The sequence below is a fragment of the Emys orbicularis genome, chromosome 1 (genome assembly GCF_028017835.1).
Source record: "Emys orbicularis isolate rEmyOrb1 chromosome 1, rEmyOrb1.hap1, whole genome shotgun sequence".
Lineage (NCBI taxonomy): Eukaryota > Metazoa > Chordata > Testudines > Emydidae > Emys > Emys orbicularis.
The window spans coordinates 252,997,005-253,018,784 of NC_088683.1; the positions used below are offsets into that span (position 1 = coordinate 252,997,005).

Here is a 21,780-nt window from a genome sequence, read left to right on the forward strand (position 1 = left end):
CTCTGGAAATTTCCATTACTTGCGTCTGATGAAGTGGGCATTCACCCACGAAAGCTTATGCTCCAATACTTCTGTTAGTCTTAAAGGTGCCACAGGACTCTTTGTTGCTTTTTACAGATTCAGACTAACACGGCTACCCCTCTGATACTCAGTTCTGTAATGGCATCATGCTATAATCATACAGTCATCATTAGGACATCTTAGGCCTGGTCTACACTACCCCCCAAATTCGAACTAAGGTACGCAACTTCAGCTACGTGAATAACGTAGCTGAAGTCGACATACCTTAGTTCGAACTTACCGCGGTTCAGACGCGGTCCACACGCGGCAGGCAGGCTCCCCGTCGACTCCGCGGTACTCCTCTCGCCGAGCTGGAGTACCGCAGTCGACAGCGAGCGCTTCCGGGATCGATTTATCGCGTCCAGACCAGACGCGATAAATCGAACCCAGAACTTCGATTCCCAGCCGCCGAACTAGCGGCTGGGTGTAGACCTGGCCTTAGTGTTTGTGGTCTCTAATTATTTGATTTTTAAAGATACATTTGTCTTTCCATACTTCCCCTTCATTTTGTCACAACAGCTCTGAGTTTGCATAGCTTGTACTGTAGGTAGGTACTACACAAGTTGGATCTGGAAATGAAGACCATCATAAACATGAAACCTCCAAAATACTATTTTTGCAATCACTTTTCAAAATTAGCCTCAATTCAAATATTATAATTTCCTGAGTGGAAAATGCCAAAATAATTGCTTTTATTACCTTACAGCCATATAAGAGCTCTTAAAATAGTTTGTAACATGTTACAATTGTAATAGTGTACTGGTAAAAACAAGGTACTAAAGGCAAATGATACAAAGAAAATGTGCTCAGCGTTTAGAATTGAAAAGTATTTTAATAACTGTTTCTACCAGATTGTAACACATTTGAGATGTCCACACATTTGACTTCATGCTTTCAAAAACAGATACTGTACTATCCCTGAAAGATCAAAAAGCAATAATTTGATGCTGTTTAATATAGAAATCTCATGTGTTACTTTTCAGTCAAAGATCACCAAGGAGTTGTTGAGAAGATGAAATAAGGCAGACTCTTATTATTTATTTGAATGTTACTGTACTTATTATCTCTTGAAACGTATGCTTTGCAGGCTTTTTATTATTATTATTATTTTTAAAGAAAGCGCCTTATTTTTTAGGGCTAAATAGTTCCTAGACCTTACTCAGCATGATGTGAGTAAAGGGGAGTAAGGCTTCTCCTGCTCAACTGAGTAACAGCTATTCAGATTACAGCTCCAGTCATAGGTGGACAGAAGGAGCTACTCACCCAGTCTTGTCAAACCTCATGAATCAGTGGGCAGAGAGTGATGGGGGGTGAGACGAGCCTTGGCTGTGTGTTCACCCTACTTGCTGACTCTCTCTTCTGCCACCTCCTGCCATGCCACTCCAGGGTACAAAAGGGAAGAAGGGCTTCTAAGATGGCATAACTATATTCTATCCCTGACCCGGGTCATTGAACAAAGGCTCAAAAAGCAGTACAGTCAAGTCTTTAAAATGTTATAGACTAGAAGAACATCACTATTTTCACTGCTGAACTACAAATTCATTATGTAATTAAATAGACCCAAAATGTCACAGCTTCCTCTTTGGTGGGGGAAAGCCCACACTCTTCTTTTTAAACCTAAGTATTTTGAATGTGTGTAAGGAACATGTTAGAATGAAGGTCATTATAGAATGATGTAATGTAGAAAGTGTGATAATGAGGATGGAAAGGAAAAATCTTATTTGGACTGTACTACTAGTTTTCTTATTAAGAACAGGATCTTAAAGAATGTAGGAACAATTTTATAATTGTGTGTATAGAGACTAAATGTGTTATATATGTTAAGTTTAAAAACTTTTATAGCTATTCTTGTAGCCTAATAACATTGTATAATATTCCAGAAGAAGAAAGTTAAACACATGCTATGACTAGAATTTATTCCCAGGATATCCTAATTTAGTGAGAAAATAAAATAATGATATTAGTTTTAAGAAAGGTCAGTTTGATTATTGTATTGTTTGGCAAGCCACAAAGGGATGATTTTTTTTATATTCTTCTGTATATGCCTGTTTTTTCCCAAAGGAGTGTACGTTTACACGCTTTCATGTTGAAATAATGGAGGGGGGTACAAGTATAGTGTGTTAATGAACTTTTTCCACTGTTTTGTGGCAGAGGGACTCCATGAAAGATGACAGAAGAAGTTATTGTTATAGCAAAGTGGGATTACACTGCACAACAGGACCAAGAACTTGACATCAAGAAGAATGAGCGTCTTTGGCTGCTGGATGATTCCAAAACATGGTGGAGGGTAAGAAACGCGGCCAACAAAACGGGATATGTGCCATCAAATTACGTGGAGCGAAAGAACAGCTTGAAGAAAGGCTCCCTGGTTAAAAATCTAAAAGACACATTGGGTAAGTCCGATGGTACTTTTGCTGGGGTCTGATAGAACCAGTGACTTTTAAATTAGGGTGTTAAAAATGAATTTGTCTTAGAAAAAATAATGCTCTGGGGGATTTTGTTGTTCTCATATTGAGGGATAGTGTTGAATGTTTCAGAAAAAAAATTTGATTGAAGTAATCAGTAAAGATTTCTCTCATATCCATGTGAAGATTAAAAAAAGCAAGAAACATTTTTTTCTTTTAATTCAGATGCCACATGTTCATAGTGATAGTGCTTGATTTTTTTCATTAACTTAAGAGCATTTTCTAACTCTTCTATTCTCAAAGAAAGTACAAGTGGAAGCATGGAATTGAATATCAGAATATTTCAGCCATTATCTATATCTGCCCATCAATTCCTCACAAGAATGCATTAGCCACATAAAGAAAAGTATAACTGCTTACATTTTTAAGAAGTTAGGTTGTGTTTTGGGGAGGTGTATTTGGAAATCAGATAATACATTGTATGCACATGTTTAATCTTTTCACCACTAAATTCTTTGCTTTCATTTGCAAAATACACCAGATACGTGACTCTTGCAGATTGAATAAGAAGCATTCTATATTGGATTAAGTACAGTAGTGTAAATCTTGAAAGGGTTTTACTGTGAAATTAAAACACTTAACTGGGGCACTGTTGTGTTGTTTTTTTAAATACGACTCACACAGGGCCTTATATATGCAATGTCCTTTAATACCCAGTATGTCCTCCCTGTGAAGGTACTTATGCATTGTGATCAAGTCACCTCTGTCTTCTTTTTGATAAGCAAAACAAAATGAGCTCCTTAAGTTTCACTGTAAAGCATTGTCTCTAGTTCTCAAAACATTTTTGTTTCTCTTTTCTGCATCCTCTCCAATTTTTCAACATCCTCTTTAAAATATGGATGCCAGAACTGAACACAATTTTCCAGTATCAGAGCTAAAATTATCTCCTTCCTCTTCACAATTCTGGTTATACATCCAAGGCTCACATTAGCCCTTTTGCCACAACATCATGCTGTGAACTCATGTTGAATTGCTCGTCTCCTATGATCCCCAAATGCTTTCTAGGATACAGTTCAGTTCTGTAGCTTTGGCTTGCACTTGTTGGTCCTAGATGTATAACTTTGCTTTCAGCTATATTAAAACATATTTTGTTTTAATGGGCTCAGGCTGCCAAGTGATCCAGGTTGCTCTTTATGACTGTCTTGTCCTCATCATTTACCATTCCAACACTCTGTGTCATCTGCAAATTTTGTCATCAGTGTTTTAATATTTACTTCTAGATCCGTGGTTCTCAAACTGTGGGTCGGGACCCCAAAGTGGGTTACGATCCCATTTTAATGGAGTGATCAGGGCTGGCTTAGACTTGCTGGGGCCCAGGGCTGAAGCCCAAGCCCCACCGCCTGGGGCTAAAGCCCGAGGGCTTCAGTCCTGGGTGGCAGGGCTCAGGTTACAGTCCCCCTGACTGGGGCTGAAGCCCTTGGGCTTCAGCTTTGCCCCCCCCCCCGCCCAGAGCAGTGGGGCTCGGGCTTTGCCCTCCTCCCGAGGGCACCAGGGCTTGGGTGGGCTCAGGCTTCTGTCCCCCCCTCCTGGGGTCATGTAGTAATTTTTGTTGTCAGAAGGGGGTCACGATGCAATGAAGTTTGAGAACCCCTGTTCTAGATCATACATTAAAATATTGAGTAATGTCAAGCCCTAGTACCAGTCCCTGCAGAATCCCACTAGAAAGGCCCCCAGGATTCCCCATTGATGACTACTTTTTGAGATCCATCAGTTAGCCAGTTCTTAATCCATTTAAAGTGTGCTCTATTGATATTGTGTAGTGCTAACTTTTTAGTCAGAATGTTATGCAGTACTAAATTAAACACCTTACAGAAGTCCCAGTACTGTAGAACTTCAGAGTTACAAACACCTCGGGAATGGAGGTTGCTCGTAACTCTGAAATGTTTGTAACTCTGAACAAAACATTATGGTGGTTCTTTCAAAAGTTTACAACGAACATTGACTTAATAGAGCTTTGAAACTTTACTATGAAGAAGAAAAATGCTGCTTTCCCTTTATTTTTTTAGTAGTTTACGTTTAACACTGTACTGTATTTGCCTTTTTGTTGTTGTTGTTGTTGTTGTTGTTGCTCTGCTACTGCCTGACTGTATCCTTCCGGTTCCAAATGAGGTGTGTGGTTGACTGGTCAGTTCATAACTCTGGTGTTCGTAACTGTGAGGTTCTACAGTATATTACATCTATATGGTTATCTTTGTCAATCAAACTTATAATCTCATCAAAGAATGAAATCATGTTTGTTTGATAAAAACCTATTTTCCATAAAATCATGTTGATTAATATTAATTACATTTCTATCCTGTAATTCTTCATTATTAATTTCTCAGCTTTTCCATTGTTGATGGAATTCCCCTGATGTCTTTAGCTTCCCTTATCAATTTTCTGCACTTCATAATGTTTGATTTATAGTAACATATTTTTCATATGTTATACGTTACTGTTTTATTTCTAATTGCACCCTGCACTTCACCACTGAACCAGGATGGTCTTTTAGCCAACGTTGTCCCCTTTCTGAATTGTGGAAGCATAGCTTTTTAGCCATCTAATAACTGCTCTTAAAGAACTCCCAATTTTCATTCACATTTTTCTGCCTAAATTTTTCCTCCCAATTAATTTTGCTCATAATTTTCTTTGGTTTTGGGAAATTGGCCCTTTTAAAGCACCAACTATATAGATTACTGGTTGGCTCTCTTCTGTTTGCCCATATTGAATGTAATTAGGTCATGATCACTGGTCACTAGGCAACCACCAACTTCCATTCCAGTGATTGATTAATCTTTATCCATTATAATGAATTTGAAAATAGAATTGCCTCATGTTGGGGGCAATATCTTTTGTGTTATAAAATTATCTATCATTTTCAGAAACTTTAATGATGTTTTACCACTAGCTGCATGAGATCTCCAGCACGTCGCCTAAACTGAAGTGCCCCAGAAGAACACAATTTTTCATGTTTCAGTTTGTTATTATAAATCTACCACACAGATTAAATGCCTCTTTCTCAGATGAACTATGAATAAGATCAAATGTTCCTCCAAGGATCACTGAAGGAAATGATGCTTTTATTAATTTTTGGCATAGATTTTAAGGCCACAATGAAGCATTATGATTATATAGTTTGGACCTCCTTTATAGTATGGACCAAAAACCCCTCACTCATTAACAACTGGAAGTGAAGTAAACTAAAATCCAATCAATCCAGTAAAGGATATACTGAAGTCAGGGGTATTCTGGATTTTGTCCTTACCAGATTCTATGGAGAGTTTGCTTACTGTGCATGATTTTTATGTAGGTGGGTATATATGTGTATGTTGTCTTTGTCTGAGTGTGTATGTTGTCAAAGGGTCAACTTCCAGATACATCAGTAACCACACCTGTATCCCTGATCCACCAAGGTATGTAAGGTATTACCATCATATTTTGTTAGCAGCTGTGGTGAGAGCAGTAAAATGAGCATCTTTTATCACTAAAATTGACTGGACTGAAGGCTAGTCAAATGTTACTTACTAGCTCATTCTGCAGCCAGGCCCCCCCACCAAGAATACTTTGTCTCTGGCTCTTGCATTTCATCCTGATTTTTGTAGCTGCATTATCCAAAAGATCAGAGGGGTAGCCGTGTTAGCCTGAATCTGTAAAAAGCAACAGAGGGTCCTGTGGCACTTTTAAGACTAACAGAAGTATTGGGAGCATAAGCTTTCGTGGGTAAGAACCTCACTTCTTCAGATGCAAGTAATGGAAATTTCCAGAGGCAGGTATAAATCAGTATGGAGATAACGAGGTTAGTTCAATCAGGGAGGGTGAGGTGCTCTGCTAGCAGTTGAGGTGTGAACACCAAGGGAGGAGAAACTGCTTCTGTAGCACCTCAACTGCTAGCAGAGCACCCCACCCTCCCTGATTGAACTAACCTCGTTATCTTCATACTGATTTATACCTGCCTCTGGAAATTTCCATTACTTGCATCTGAAGAAGTGAGGTTCTTACCCACGAAAGCTTATGCTCCCAATACTTCTTTTGGATAAAGCAACAGAGGGTCCTGTGGCACCTTTAAGACTAACAGAAGTATGGTTGTCTTGGTGGGTCATTGGTAGAGTTGCAGTCATAGATGTATCTGGGGGTTAACCCCATTGATGGCTTTGAAAATCAGGATCAAGACCTTGCATTGTCAACACAAGTAGATAGGGAACCAATTTAGGAATTGGAGAGCAGGGATAATGTGCTCATGTTGACTCTTTCTGCTGAAGAGACACCTACATTCTACAAAAGCTGGAACCTCTACATTGCTTCCACCTTCCGCTCTAAACACACACAGTTAAAATAATCCAGTCTGGTGGTGATGAAAGTGGATCATCGTCATCAGATTCTAATTCAAAGAGAAGGGGTGAAGTCTCCTAGCAATTTAAAGATGGAAGAAGGCATTTCTTGTCACTACTACTACAACCCAGCGTTAGGGATGAGTCCAGGGTGTGTACCACTTTGAATAGGGGCAGATTTCTTCAATGATAGGATGATTTAAGTGTCCTCACCAGTCATTGAAACTTTTCTCCCTCATGATCAACATCACTTCAGTCTTGCCTAGATTTATTTCCAGCTAGCTGTTCTTTTTCCAAGTGTTGTTCTCTTGCAGACCTTAGCCATCTTGATAGCATTGGTTGTATCTATAGAAAATATTAATACAGCAGGATATCATTGATATAATGTTGAGAGACAGCCCACAATGTCTTGTTGCCTCTCCATGTGATCTCATATACTGAAGCAGAGAGGAGATGGGATAGATCCCTGTTTGACTCCTCAGATGAAGGATTTTTGGGAAGAAGAACAGCTGGATGTTGCCACTCTATGAGCTCTATTAGAGAGGAGTGATTGGTGCTATTGTAGTGTTACTCCAACTACGTAAAGCAGATCATCAAGATTTTGTGGTAAACTGCTGTTTATTTAGTATGGGTACTGAGTCCCATATCCAAAATAAAAGAACTTGAAAGGGAACTCAATGTATACATCTTGTTTTATTTTCATTGAGTAAATTTCATTTATGCCTTATATTATGATCAGATAAAATATTTGAGACTGTAAAATAGTCACAAACCTAGCATTATGGGCCTAATCCAAGCCTATAAAGTTAACTGCATTTTCATAAAAATAAAATGTGTTTTAATAAAATAGTAGGTTACTGAGAAATGAAACCCTTGGGCTAAGGAACATTTTCTGACATTACAATTTCTAAAGAAAAGTTTCTACAAAAAGCCAAGGAAAATAATCTGAAACTGTAGTGAGCAAGTTAATGAAAAAAAAATACCATGGTACTCATTTATTGCCTGAAGCAGGAAACGTGAAGGTAGAGAAATGTATAATAAAGCATTGTGGTGGGTACTAGCACAACTCCCATTGTAGGGGTGCTGTTGAAGTGTGAGAAAGAGGTTCCAGATTAGCAATTACTTTCAGGAATTTGAGGATAAAAATAATCTCTGTTTTTAAAATGCTTCATAGAGACACCCTCCCTGTACCTTGCTTTGCCAGATGCAGATGATAGCCCCTTGATCTAATCATATATGAAATGTTCACAGCAGTACTGAAAGCAAAATTGCTGTATAGTGCCATGCCAGTGAACTTCAGTGCTAGGTGGCAAATGGAACAAAATTTATTCACATTTATCAATTTATAATTACATGTACTGTATTGTAGTCCTTGTGTGAAGTTATCTTATTAATATGTGAAATCTAACTTATACCCTACCACTTAAAGGATTTGCCACTGTAAGTCTGAGCAGAACAATTTGTTATAAATCATAATTTACTATACGTTTTCAAAGACTTCTGTAGAATACGTAGAATTACAGTAAAATACTGTAAAATTGAATAAACTGAAGTCCAAGTGGTTTGATCCATGTTTTTAGCAAGAACACTACTGAATTAATTCTATTTTTGTTGTTACAGTAGCACCAAGATGTGCTAGGTCCTATACAGTGTATGAGAAGTTAGTTCCAGATCAGAGTTATAATCTAAATAAATCATATGAATTCTATTAATTTAATATAAATATCTTTGTATTACAAGGTTTTAGGAACAGTTTATTGCTAAAAATCTACCACAGAAATGAAATGCCTTTCTCAGATAAACTGCGAATAAAATCTAATGTAAAATAAAAGCACCAACACAGTGTGTGTGTAGATCTATTTTATAGGATTAAGGACACTTTCCCAGGCCAGGGAACAGACCAGTTTATCGTTTCTTAGTGATTTCCTGTGAAGACTTCTGTTACAACTTCAGAGTTAAAATTGCTTTGAGATTTGCACTTAAAGCTGAATTAAAATCCCTTTGTTTTATAATTTAATGATTGAATTTAGTCTTCAAATTTAGAACAATAACTCATCATTGGACAATTGAATTTATGTGTATTTTGTATTAGTAAAATATTTATTACCTTTAGTAGAGGAATCCTTTTTAAAAGCTCCCTTTTTGAAATATTGCTTTCTTTTCCTCACATTTGTTTCGGTTTCTGGAGCTACACCATGGTACCCATGAAGACTCAAATTTTATTACAATGTGTGTGCAGGTAGACTTCCCAGTTTCTGGCCCTCAGCCCTCTGGTCAACCTTTGAAATTAAATAAATTTTTATCTCCTTATTCAGGATAACCTAAATAAGTTTTGACAAGATTAGCTGATGGCACTGTCATGCTTCTTTGGTGTAATGATAGTAGAACTAAAAATGCAGAAACATCTTTCTATTATTGCTGTTTCCATCTTTCTTCTAATATCATAATTCACTTGGAGATTTTATTTGGCACCTTGGGCGTGACATTTAATCTCTCTGCAGTTCAGTTCCTCATCTGTAAAAGAAGGATAGATTTAGGTAGCATAAAAGGCCTCAATCAAGATCAGGGCCCTGTTGTGTCACATGGAAACATGTAAGCGGACAGTGTGACTGTATCGGTGCGATGACTCACCTGCGTGGCACCTCCTGCTGGTCGTCCTGGGAATTAGCTCTTCCAGCCCGGAGTGCCCTCTGCAGGCCGGTGTCTCGCCTGCCACTGGCCCCCCGTGTCCCTCCCGGACTCTGGTGCCCCTCTACATCAGGGTTCTGCCCCAGCAGTAACCCACAATCTGGGTCTCCCCACCTAGGGGAACCCCCAACCCTCTATCCCCACCTTGGCTCAGTGGCTACTGCCAGTCATCATCTAGCCCCCGCTCTCCGGGGCGGACTGCAGTCTGTAAACCACTCATCATCGGCAAGGGGGTTAGGACCTTCTGCCTTTACCTATCCTCTGGGCTGCCTCTCTGCAGCCCCAGTACCCTTTTGTAGGCCTTTAACTAGGCCTGCAGCCTGAGGTTTTGCTAGGCTGGAGCTCCCCAGCTCCCTCTACCCTTCCCCAGCACTGTTCCACCCTAGGTACCCTTCTCATCTCCCAGGCAGCCAGGTCCTTCTCTCTCAAAAAGCTAGAGAGAGAATGTCTCCCAGTTTCTGGCCCTCAGCCCTCTTATAGGGCCAACCGTGGCCTGATTGGGGCGTGGCCCCACCTGTGGCTGCTTCCCCCAATCAGCCCAGCTTTTTCCCCGCCCCAGCCCTCTCCCAGGGCTGTTTTAAGCCCTTCAGGGCATGAGCGGGGTGACCACCCCACTACAGTGACGCTGCCTCGAGTCATCTTATTACCTTTGCCTCCAGCATGAGGGAGTCTTTCCTGTGGTTGCTGGATGTCAGCTCCTGAACACCACCAGTTTCTCTGCCACTCAAACACACTCCTCAGAGCTCTGCTTTATTGTGCCTTGCAGGTTACAAAAGGTATACCAAAGCCCCCAAACCCTGCAGCGTTCAGGCCCTGTCACTGGACACTAGCAAGTTTGCTGTCCCCAAAGGGAACAGTAATACACATCAGCTTTTTTGATTCAACAGAGGGTTCACACTTTGCCTGATAACACAGCAGTGAGATGTATTTGTAATAAAAATGAGAATAAGTATATTAACAAAGAGCAACGATTCACAGACTCAAATGAATAGAGAGTAAGAATATTGGAAACTGAATGGTTACATATGAAACAAAAGTATAACACGCTTCTAAAAGTTTAAACTTAGCTTTAATAAGCTAAAATCCTTGTCTAAATAATTTCTCATCTAAAGCAACTTTCCAGCATCACCAGCAAGCATGGCTGGGATCTACCATTCATGGATGCAAAAAGCTCTGTCCTTCTTGCTCCCTGAGTGATGAATAACAGGGTGCTGCAGACATAGTCCTGTAAACCTTTGAAGTATATGCTTTTGAAGTGAACACCCAGAGAAAACTCTTCTCCCTTGTTGTTTGTTTTCCTGTGTGCTCAGTTCCTGTTGACTTCACAGTTCTCTGTTGATTTGGTATGTAAATGTAGCTTCCAGTGTGTTTTGCTTACAATGCTTAATTTACATCATAGACAGGGATAGGTGAATAGATCTCCGTTGTCTGGCAGAAAACCCGTTTGTCAGCTCTGCCTGGTTACATAGTTTAAAATGGTTATACTTAGACTTCAGTGGTTCAGGAACCAAATTAGCAATCAACATTATCCAAAAGAGCCACAGTAGTTGGAATGCATTGTTTCATTTACTGGCTGGGGTGTGTTTGTGTGTGTGTGTGTGTGTGTGTGTGTGTGTGTGTGTGTGTGTGTGTGTTACACACACTCTCACACAGCAAAATGACTATTCTACAATTGGTTAATACAATTGTATTTATACTCTCACCGCAAAATGACTGTATTCTACAATAGATTAATAGAATAAAAGCATCCTGATTGGTTAACATCTTAGATTGGTTAATAATCAAATCATACAGTGTTTTAATATCATGTACTGCAAAGAGCCGCAAGAGACACATTAAAGAGCCACTTGTGGCTCCGAGCCGCAGTCTTGATGTCACTGGTTTAAAACATATTTTAGTATGTACACATAACTCCTTTCACACCAGCTGTACATATATCTTGCAATGCCTATACTGACTAGTGTGTCACTGGCTTTCATGTGATACTTTACACGGCATTATTTTATGGATACATTGCATGAAAGTGGTGTGTTAGGTGTAGTGAGTTTGTCAGGCCTCATAGGTAGGGCCCTACCAAATTCACAGTCCATTTTGATCAATTTCACAGCCAGAGGGTTTTAAAATTGGTCCATTTCACGTTTTCAGCTGTTTACATCTGAAATTTCACAGTGTTGTAACCATGGGGGTCCCAATCCAAAAGGTACCCAGAAGTGTGTCTGATCCCCTCCCCCTCGAGGGCTGCCATGCAATGGAAGGACAAGTCCTGTCCCTCCCCAGCCCAGCAGGGACTCACAGCTAGGAGCTCCTTGGCTGGGGTGCTTCCAGGAGCAGGAGGATTTCAGACCCACCTCCACAAGTCTCTTCCAGCTGCAGGAACCTCCAAGGCTGGAGCTTCCTGCAGCAGGGGAAGGCACTCCGAGGTGGGTCTGATCTCCCCATGAGAGCGGCCATGCAGGGGAAGGACAAGTCCTCTCCCTCTCCAGCCCAGCGGGACTTGCAGCTAGGAGCTCGATGACTGGGGCGCTCCCAGCAGCAAGGTTAACATCAAATTTCAAGGGGAAGGGCTTATTTCACAGTCCGTTACACATTTTTCACAGCCGTGAAATTAGTAGGGCCCTACTCATAGGAGTTGCTCTTACAGAACTGTGAACCCTTTGCCAGTTGCCATGGAGTGGTTTTGTGGGTCACAGAAAGTCCTTGCTCCAAATAGAATACAGGCTAAGGCCCTAATCCTCCAAGAAGCTCCACATAGGAGGAGCCCCGCTGAAATCAGTGGTGCTCCTCATGGATGTAGGCCTCTGCTTGATCAGTACTCTTTGCAGGATTGGCAGCTAAAAAGAGTGGGAGGAAGGTTGAGAGAAAGGGATATAATATTCAGACAGACTGATCCAGGGGATGGCATGAGCAAACTGATCAGGGTAAAGGCATGTATTTTTAAAAATATTTGTGTTATTCTATGATTACTTAGTTTTAGGGATGATATTGGGGTGGGACACTTGAAGTTGGAGTGGGTGAGAAACTGAGGGAGACAGAGGTAGAGAGGGTAACAGTTGACAGCTGGAGAGTTGTGATGATAGGCAGAATGAAGGATGACCAGCAATCAGTGGGAGAATGGGAAATCAATCTTTCTAAGTTGAGTGATTATGTGAGCCGGCCGTGAAGGTTCCACCAAGCTATTGGAGAGGGGTGCCTGTTGGACCTAGTGCCCCATGTAGATTCCTATCAATTTGGTGAGTGTAACAGTGGGGACAGGAAATCCCTCACTTCCCCCCGTGTCCTTAGGTGCAGCTGTTGCTGACTGATTTAGTGAAGGTTTTCTCAAAAATAACAGGAGTACTTGTGGCACCTTAGAGACTAACAAATTTATTAGTCTCTAAGGTGCCACAAGTACTCCTGTTATTTTTGCGGATACAGACTAACACGGCTGCTACTCTGAAGGTTTTCTGAAATTCTGTGGAATTTTCTCAATTATTCTTAAGACCCTTTTGTCCACAAGATCCACAGTTCCATTAATGAGCGTCTCCCAACCAACATGCAGCCTACGTAGGCAGAACCAGACCATTGAGTCACTGACAGAGAGGGCATGGCTAGCCACACATAAGATCCTGTCAGTTTTTCATTCTGCCTCCATAGCTGCAAGAAAGCTTTAAGCAGACCTGCTGCTGCAGAGAAAAAACATCACACACACACACACACCCCAAAGAAAAGAAAAAAGAGCTTGCTTAAGTATAGATTTTTATTCAGTAGTACCCAGTTGTGCCTCTGAGCTTCACTTCTCCCTCCCTTTTGCTGGAGATGTAAGGGTCCAGTTCCTCTCCACTGCTGGGACTCCATTGGTGCTCCTGGCCTACCTCTATGGAGTGCAGCAAGGAGGAGAAAGACATGAAGGTAAAAAAGATGTGTTCTTGCTCCACCCCACTGGTAAAGTACCTGGATGGTCTCTGCATTTACAGCAGTGAGGAGAAACTTCGAATAATTAGCTTGTGGCAGAGGTCTTCAAGGTGCCCTCCCCTAGATCAAAGTGCTGGCACAGGAGTCCTTCACCGGCATTTTTGTCCAGAGTATATCAATACTCATTGTCCTAAGAGGGTTTAAGAGAAGAAAGAGTTCTTGCAGACACAGGAGCCCTTGAGTAGCCACCTGGTAAGACGGAGAATTTTCAGTCTAAACAGGAACCAGGAGGTGGAAAAGCCTTTTCAGTGAGAATTCTGTGATTTCTTAAGAAAGCAGTTTTCATTCTAGATCAGTTTAGATCAGTGATGGGCAACCTGCGGCCTATGGGCCGCACGAGGTCCATCAGGGTAATCCGATGGTGGGCCACGAGACTGTTTGTTTACATTGACCGTCCGCAGGCATGGCCACCTGCAGCTTCCAGTGGCCGCGGTTCACCGTTCCCAACCAATGGAAGCTGCGGGAAGCGGCGGCCAGCACATCCCTGCAGCCCGCTCCACTTCCCACAGCCCCCATTGGCCAGGAACGGCAAACCGTGGCCACTGGCAGCTGCGGGTGGCCGTGCAAATGTAAACAAACTGTCTGGCAACCCGCCAGCGGATTATCCTGCCGGGCAGCAGATTGCCCACCACTGGTTTAGATTCTAGATCTGCCGCTAGAGGAAACTTATAAGAAAGACAAGGTCAAGCTAATTGGCTAGTTTTTGGGTGGTCTCACATGAAGAGGATAGCGCTATTCTGAAGGCATCATCTCCACTTGTGTGCATTTAGGAAGGCTTCTACTAATTTCTCTTGTTTTAGAACTTGGCTGAAATTTAAGCAGTGGTGCAGGAAATGTGGTCTCTTTCTGTGTCTTCTATATTGTAGATCTTGGAGTTCTTCCAGAATGTTTGAACAAGAACATCGCTATTTCAACCTTAAAATGTCAAGTGTCTGCACTCTCTAGCATCCTTACCTCCATAGGCAGGAAAAGGATTTCTGTTCGTGCAGATATAAAACATTTCCTCAGAACTACATCCTTAAATCATCCTTCTAAGATTCATTGAGCTTTTCCATGGGACCTTAACTTGATTCCTTAATGCCCTGACCTGACATTCCTGTGAACCCCTCAAGAAGGTAACTATTCATTTCATTGTTATTAATTTGGCCTGTCTGGTCACCATCTGTTCCTCCCAGATGGTATCAGAGTTTGGGGCCTTTTCTACTGAAGAACATTACTGCACAAACTCATTGAGTATCTTGCAGATAACTGTGCCTTTAGTTGGCTTTGGAAAGAAAACAGGGAGCCAATGGAAGTTGCAGAGCACTTGTGGTGGAGATGGTACATAAACTGAAGTTTCTGTGGTGCCTCCACCTTTACCCTAAATTCAGTGGATTATCAGTGGTGGTGTCACATTAATGAATCACATTAATGAATGAACTAGATTTTCATACAGGAAGGAGAGCTATAGTCTGCTGGTATTCTAAATTAGTTGTTTTAAAGAAAATAGTGATAAAAATCAGTTTATTTCTTTATAAAGACACAAACAAATTAATTAAGTTAACAAAAATATACATTTAGCACTACTGTGCTACTCAGTATTTAGGATTAGGTTTAATCTAATTTATGTGCTGCTGCTTCTGCTTGGGTGTGTGTTTGTTTTTTTTGAAGGTAGAAGGGGCAGAGGGGAGCTGGGATGTTATCTATGTGTTTAATTCCTGAGTATAGTGGGTGAATGGAAAAAGTCGCGAGGTACTGTTTTGTTATTCTGGAGAATAGTTTATTTTGATTGTATCTTTCAAACAGTTAACATGTTATCCCCAAATTAATTTTATATTCTTTTAATTTATAATTTTCTTAAGATTGAAAGCATTGATACTACATGTATTTTTATTGGTTGGTTGTTTCTGGCATGCCCACAGCATGCTAGACACTGTATAAATACAAAAGAAGGCACATTCCCTGACCCACATTGCTGTCATTTAAATTATGCCTTTTTTGTATTTTGGTGACGTTGCATTAAAACATCTTTAGTGGAATGTGATGGAATGTTTATTATTATTTTGTACTGATTGCAAGTATTTAAATGCCATATTTCACTATAATATCTGGATGCACAATATAGTTTAAGTTACAAGGTTTTGCACAGTATTTTTAATAAGTTAATTGAGTGGAATTCATAGAGGACTCAGTTATAGTGGTGTTTGACCCATAGGAATCTTTTAAACAATATTCCTTGCCATATTTTAGTAGGATTGTCACATGACTTAAACCAGTCTGATTGTAGAAATGTCTGAATAATTTCACGTTGAGGTTTCAACAGGGTCTTCTAGCTTTCTGATTGATATGGCATGTCTGTACCTGACATAATGAGCTTCCGAAAGAATATACACAATTATCTTTATTAGGACTGTAAGCCTCCATTTCTATATCATAAATAGAGTTGGCAATTTCTGGAATTTACCGCAGCATACTTCAAACAGAATGCTATTTTTTGGGGGGTGAGAGAATAACCTGTCAAAATATTGAACCCAGTATGTAGACATTTAGCCTTTGAAAACTCATTAGGAAACTGTTGGGTTTTTCCCAGCCTGAGGATATGCTAAAATATGTTCCACTCTCTCTTTCTCTCTCTCTCTCTCTCTCTCTCTCTCCCCCTCCCCCCACCCCTCCCTGTGAAAGGGTTCTATGAGTGTAATAACTGCTATCCTTCACACATGTTCACTTCCTGTTCAATTCTAATTGGTTTTATTAATGTCAACCTAACAATGTCGATTAATAGAATATAAGGTGATTTTTTTCAATGATCTCCAAACTATAACCAGCAAAAACTTTTAGACATCTACTTGTGATTGACAGTTGAAGCAGTTTTTAAGCAGAAAGTGTCATTGAGATGAGTGTTTCCCTAAGAGAAGGGCACCAAAAGAGGGGGGGAAGGGGATAAATGAAAAATATTCCAAATAGCTACAATATCTGTTTCATTCAAAGGAGAATGTTGGTTTCTGACTAGAAATTGAGTTATTTGGCTTTAGGACATGCGTCTGACGAAGTGGGCATTCACCCATGAAAGCTTATGTTCCAATACATCTGTTAGTCTTTAAGGTGCCACAGGACTCTTTGTTGCTTTTTACAGATCCAGACTAACATCGCTACCCCCTGATACTTGGCTTTAGGATGTTCATCTACTATTCATTTCATAAGAACATAAGAACGGCCGTACTGGGTCAGACCAAAGGTCCATCTAGCCCAGTATCCTGTCTACCGACAGTGGCCAATGCCAGGTGTCCCAGAGGGAGTGAACCTAACAGGTAATGATCAAGTGATCTCTCTCCTGCCATCCATCTCCACCCTCTGACAAACAGAGGCTAGGGACACCATTCCTTACCCATCGTGGCTAATAGCCATTAATGGACTTAACCTCCATGAATTTATCCAGTTCTCTTTTAAACGCTGTTATAGTCCTAGCCTTCACAACCTCCTCAGGTAAGGAGTTCCACAAGTTGACTGTGCGCTGTGTGAAGAAGAACTTCCTTTTATTTGTTTTAAACCTGCTGCCTATTAATTTCATTTGGTGACCCCTAGTTCTTGTATTATGGGAATAAGTAAATAACTTTTCATATGGGACCCTTTCCAAACCCCTAATCATTTTAGTTGCCCTTCTCTGAACCTTTTCTAGTGCCAGTATATCTTTTTTGAGATGAGGAGACCACATCTGTATGCAGTATTCAAGATGTGGGCGTACCATCGATTTATATAAGGGCAATAATATATTCTCCGTCTTATTTCTCTTGACTCCTTCCCTATGAAAAGCCACAAGAAATACTGCATTTAAAGTTAAGACATCTAAGTGCTGCCTAATAGCTATGTTAATCTCCTGCCAATCTCTTATATTTATTTTATATATCAGGGCCATGGTGGGAGGTCGTATCTCAGGCCTAAACAATAGGAAGACTGGTTTTACTCAGGGCCTTCAGTAAGGCCATTTTTCTTTTCAGAGATCCTTTGTAGATCTGGCTAGATTACCTGATATTGAATAATAGCTATTTTCTGAACTATAGGCCTTCTGAAGTTAAACCTCTTCTCTGGAGGCCTTCTTGCTGTGTCCAAGTTAGGAAATAATTTTAACCACTCAAGATACAATTATGCAGGCCCTCATATTGAATCCTTATGACTAGAGTAGAAAAATTTCAATTGAAATGTGTTTTGTCTGAATTTGTTGATTCATCAAAATCTAATTGTCCTGCATAACCATGTTGATTTCAGCTAAATTTGCCAGAAACCAGATAGGTTTCTGATGGAAACCTGCCTGCCAGCCAAATTTCCTAGTGAAACCTGCCTGGTTTCCTGCTAGTTTGCCTACCTGTTCTCCTTGGCAGCCTGCTTAGTGGGTTGCCAGGGAGCTTGGGCTTCCAGCTCTTTGGCAGCCTGGGCTCCCAGGGTCCTCGGCTCCCAGGAAAGACAGGCAGAGAACAGTAATTCTATTTTTCAGAAAAATTAGAAATTTTTTATTTTCATTCCAAATCAGAACAAACCACATTTCTAAATCTCAAAAGACTCTGTGAAGCGAAATTGCCGTTCTCTGTGCAGCTCTACTTATGACTGTGAAAAGAAAGTTGTATTCTGATTCAGAAGTCCAGACAATATGAATTCCTGGATTGGTTGAGTAATACGGAGCAGTCCATTTTCTGAAGTAAGAAAAAGCTTTTAGTATATGTAAATATAGAGAATAGATGTAAAACAAAGTAGTAGTTACTGTTTGATGTTTGTTTTAGCCACGGGTGTCTATTTAATTATCCTTATCAGACATAGGTTAATTTTTAGTTGGTTTACAACTATACATGATCATATGCAATACCTTCACAAGAAAATGGATAAAACTGTAATGCTGTTATTAATTGAATAACTAGCTCTGTACTACTATGAAAGATGAACTTATTCATGTATAAGAAACATAAATCATAGCAAAGTATTGTCAAAAACTTGTCTTGGGGGGAAAAAACGGGTTGCACTTACTCAACAGCTTTTGCTACCAAATTTGCAGATATGCATTACACACATTGTATTACTTGTAGAGAAACTGATTTTATAGGATATGGGAAAGAAAGGGACACCACAAAATTGAAATCTAGTAATTTTTAAACAAAGAGTTAAAAGTAGTTTCAGGTAATACAGCTACTCCTGAGCTCCTGTTTTAAAAGTTTACTATTAAAAAATGTTATCGCCTGCTGTTTTTGAAAGACCCACACAGACAATTAGAAAAATTAATTGCTGTCAAATGCAAAAAAATAGTTTTATATCTAATCTCTCTAGTACTTGTAACAGTAATAGTTTTTTTTAAATGTTCAGACCTAACTGTAATTTTTAAATAGACACATTTTTAAGCAAGTTCAGTGTCTGTTTTGAAATTAACATTCTGGAAGTATTTTGGCTAGCATTTCAGGATATCGTCTAAGCTATTTTTCCCCTCTCCTTTACCCTACCTTCTATACTTTTGTTTTCTGCAGATACCAAACATTTCTCCCACAGCCTTCCCACCAGCCAGAGGTCCTGGTTTAGGTTTATTCTTTTTCCTGGAATTGATTTGATACACAAATGAACTATAGTAACTGAATCATTCACCCACTCGGTTTGTACGTGATTTCCACACATGTTAAACATGTCATATTTTGCACAGGCAGATTGCAGTCTATGAGTTTAGGTGGCAGGTGAACAATGAAGTTTCTTGCCGTAGCTATACATTATTCAAAATTTTGCTTTTGATGTGTCTTGATGTAGAATTGTGACTTTTGTATGGGGAAAGTTAGTATGTTTTGACAAAAGTAATGGTTTATTTAAAATATTTCAGAAGACACAAAAATATTTAGATTAGTCATGGCCTGAGAAAACTGAGGCACTCCAGAGGGATCTAACAGAGTGAGATGAATCGACTGCAAGATGCAGATGAAATTCAGTGTTGACAAATGCCAGGTAATCCACACTGAAGAAAATAATTTGAACTACTCAGGAGCTGACCAGAGCATGGACAAATCACTTAGCCATTGGGTCAGGAAAGAAGGTTTATTGTGTTTTCAGTGTCTTGAGTAAGAAGAGGATTCAGCGTTTAATGACAGCTTTGGATGTGTGGGGAGCATGAGTGGTGTGGGAAGCATAGTTTTGTCAACAATAAACAGAAAATGGGATGCTTTTGGAGGAAAAAGAAACTTTATTTAATGTTTGAAACTAAACTGCTCAGAGTATTCATGAATATAATTTAGAAAACAATTTTGTGGTTTTCAGGTTTTAGACAAGATGACTAAAGGTCTCTTCAATCTCTGGTTTCTATGATGCATGTTAACTAGCTCAACTTGAAATAGAAAATAAGATTACAGGTTAAACAAATTTGGGGTATTGATTAGGACAAGGGAGATACATTGTGTAGTCACTTCAGTGTTTCTACTCTTCTATTTATCTGAACGAGTAGAAATAGTCAAAGTGCAAAAATGTGATAACTCATCAGTAACAACCAAGAACACAAATATTCAGGAGCATGAAAAGACTTAGTAAATATAGGCTTGCTTTGTAAATGTGCTTTTGTCTAGCAAAAATATTACATTGTATAAACTATCATTAGAAAATGGAACATAAATCTAGAGAAAAGGATGTGTTTGTCTGCTGCTAGAACAGAATTGCCAGATACGTGATGAAAATCACAGGTTCTCCTTCCTGATATTGCCTCCACAGAGGCCAACTGCAGGCCTAATCATAGAATCTCTTTTGAAGTTACATTTGATGAATGTGTGATGTTCCTCAAGCCCTACCTCCTTGGGCTCAAGGACATGCTACCCCCACTCTGAACTCAAGCATATAAATAACCCATCCTAATGGTCCCCCAGCTCCTCTCTGTCTGCCAGGTACCTCTGTTTCCCTTGTGTTGTGTTGTGTTGTGCAGTAGTGAGGAAAGCTGTTAATTCTAATTTCTATATAGTTCTTGTAGGTTCATTTAGTAGTAACTTCAAGTTTTTTTGTATAAACCAAACAACTTTATCAGTCTAACCATTAAGGCAGATACAACAAAAAACCAAAGGTTTAAGATATGCATATCTTGCCATGTCAGAAAGCCTGCTTCAGATGGTCATGTTCTCCAAGTCCTTTTTTGAAAGCGAAAAAGGGCCACCAAACAAGAGTCCAAAATCTTCTCCTTTGGGGTCCATTAAGAGTGCAGTCTTAGAGGCCTTTGTTAAAAAAGGGTTTCTGAGCACAAAGTGGTGTGGCTATGAAACCCACTTTGGTGCCAAAGCCTGCTGAGTTTCTGCAGTTAGACTAGGGGTCCATCTCAAAAGAAGGTGGCCTGTAAAGATCACTTCATAAGATACTGCAGACTCCAAGATCCAGACCCCTTTGAGCTTTGGAAAATTCTGCTCTGACTTCCAGTGGCTCTAAAGAAGTAACAAGGTGCTGGTAGGAAAAAAATCACTGGCTGGGGCTTGTTGTGGTTTGCCTCCTCAGAACATACACTTTTTGACAAAGAAAGGGTCTCCTTGGATCCAGGCCATTTGGTTTTGTCCTCTGCTCTGAAGTGCCCATTGGATTGTAGGATTGATCCACCCTTTCCCTGGATTACCAACAGATTCCTATTAAAGGTGTTAATAAAGGGGCTCTGAGGATTCAGCAGTGTTGTCAGTGCCAGACACTGATTATTCCTTTTTGGGCTTGATGCCCTCAATTCTGTTGAAGTTTTCTTTGGAGTAGCTGTCCCCTCAGGTGCAAGAGAGTATCTCAGTACTGTGGGAGCCATGGTTCTGAGAAACTCCAGAGCCTTGTTTGGTGCTGTGAGGGTCTTGGAGCAGACAAGAATCTGCTCCTGGCCTTTCTCATAGACTCATAGACTTTAAGGTCAGAAGGGACCAATATGGTCATCTAGTCTGACCTCCCGCATGATGCAGGCCACAAAAGCTGACCCACCCGCAACAGAATCTTCCAGCCTGCGACCCCTGCCCTATGCTGCGGAGGAAGGCGAAAAACCTCCAGGGCCTCTGCCAATCTACCCTGGAGGAAAATTCCTTCCCGACCCCAAATATGGCGATCAGCAGTACCCCGAGCATACAGGCAAGATTCTACAGCCGGACCCTCATTTTACCCGCGATGGCACGTTAATGCCTAATTGACTAAAACCACGTTATCCCTTCAAACCATTCCCTCCATAAACTTATCAAGCCTAATCTTGAAGCCAGAAAGGTCTTTCGCCCCCACCGTTTCCCTCGGAAGGCTGTTCCAAAATTTCACCCCTCTGACGGTTAGAAACCTTCTTCTAATTTCAAGCCTAAACTTCCCCACTGCCAGTTTATATCCAT

At 40.3% G+C, this 21,780-nt stretch overlaps 1 protein-coding gene across 1 annotated transcript in view; it reads left to right on the forward strand.

Moving 5' to 3' along the window:
- The window catches only part of NCK2 (NCK adaptor protein 2), a 173,523-nt gene that overhangs the window by 114,192 nt on the left and 37,551 nt on the right, over nt 1-21,780 (forward strand). The window contains exon 3 of the mRNA XM_065416012.1: nt 2,212-2,453. Within this exon, the coding sequence (XP_065272084.1) occupies nt 2,228-2,453 (226 nt within the window). The 5' untranslated portion in view covers nt 2,212-2,227. The remainder of the gene's footprint in view (nt 1-2,211; nt 2,454-21,780) is intronic.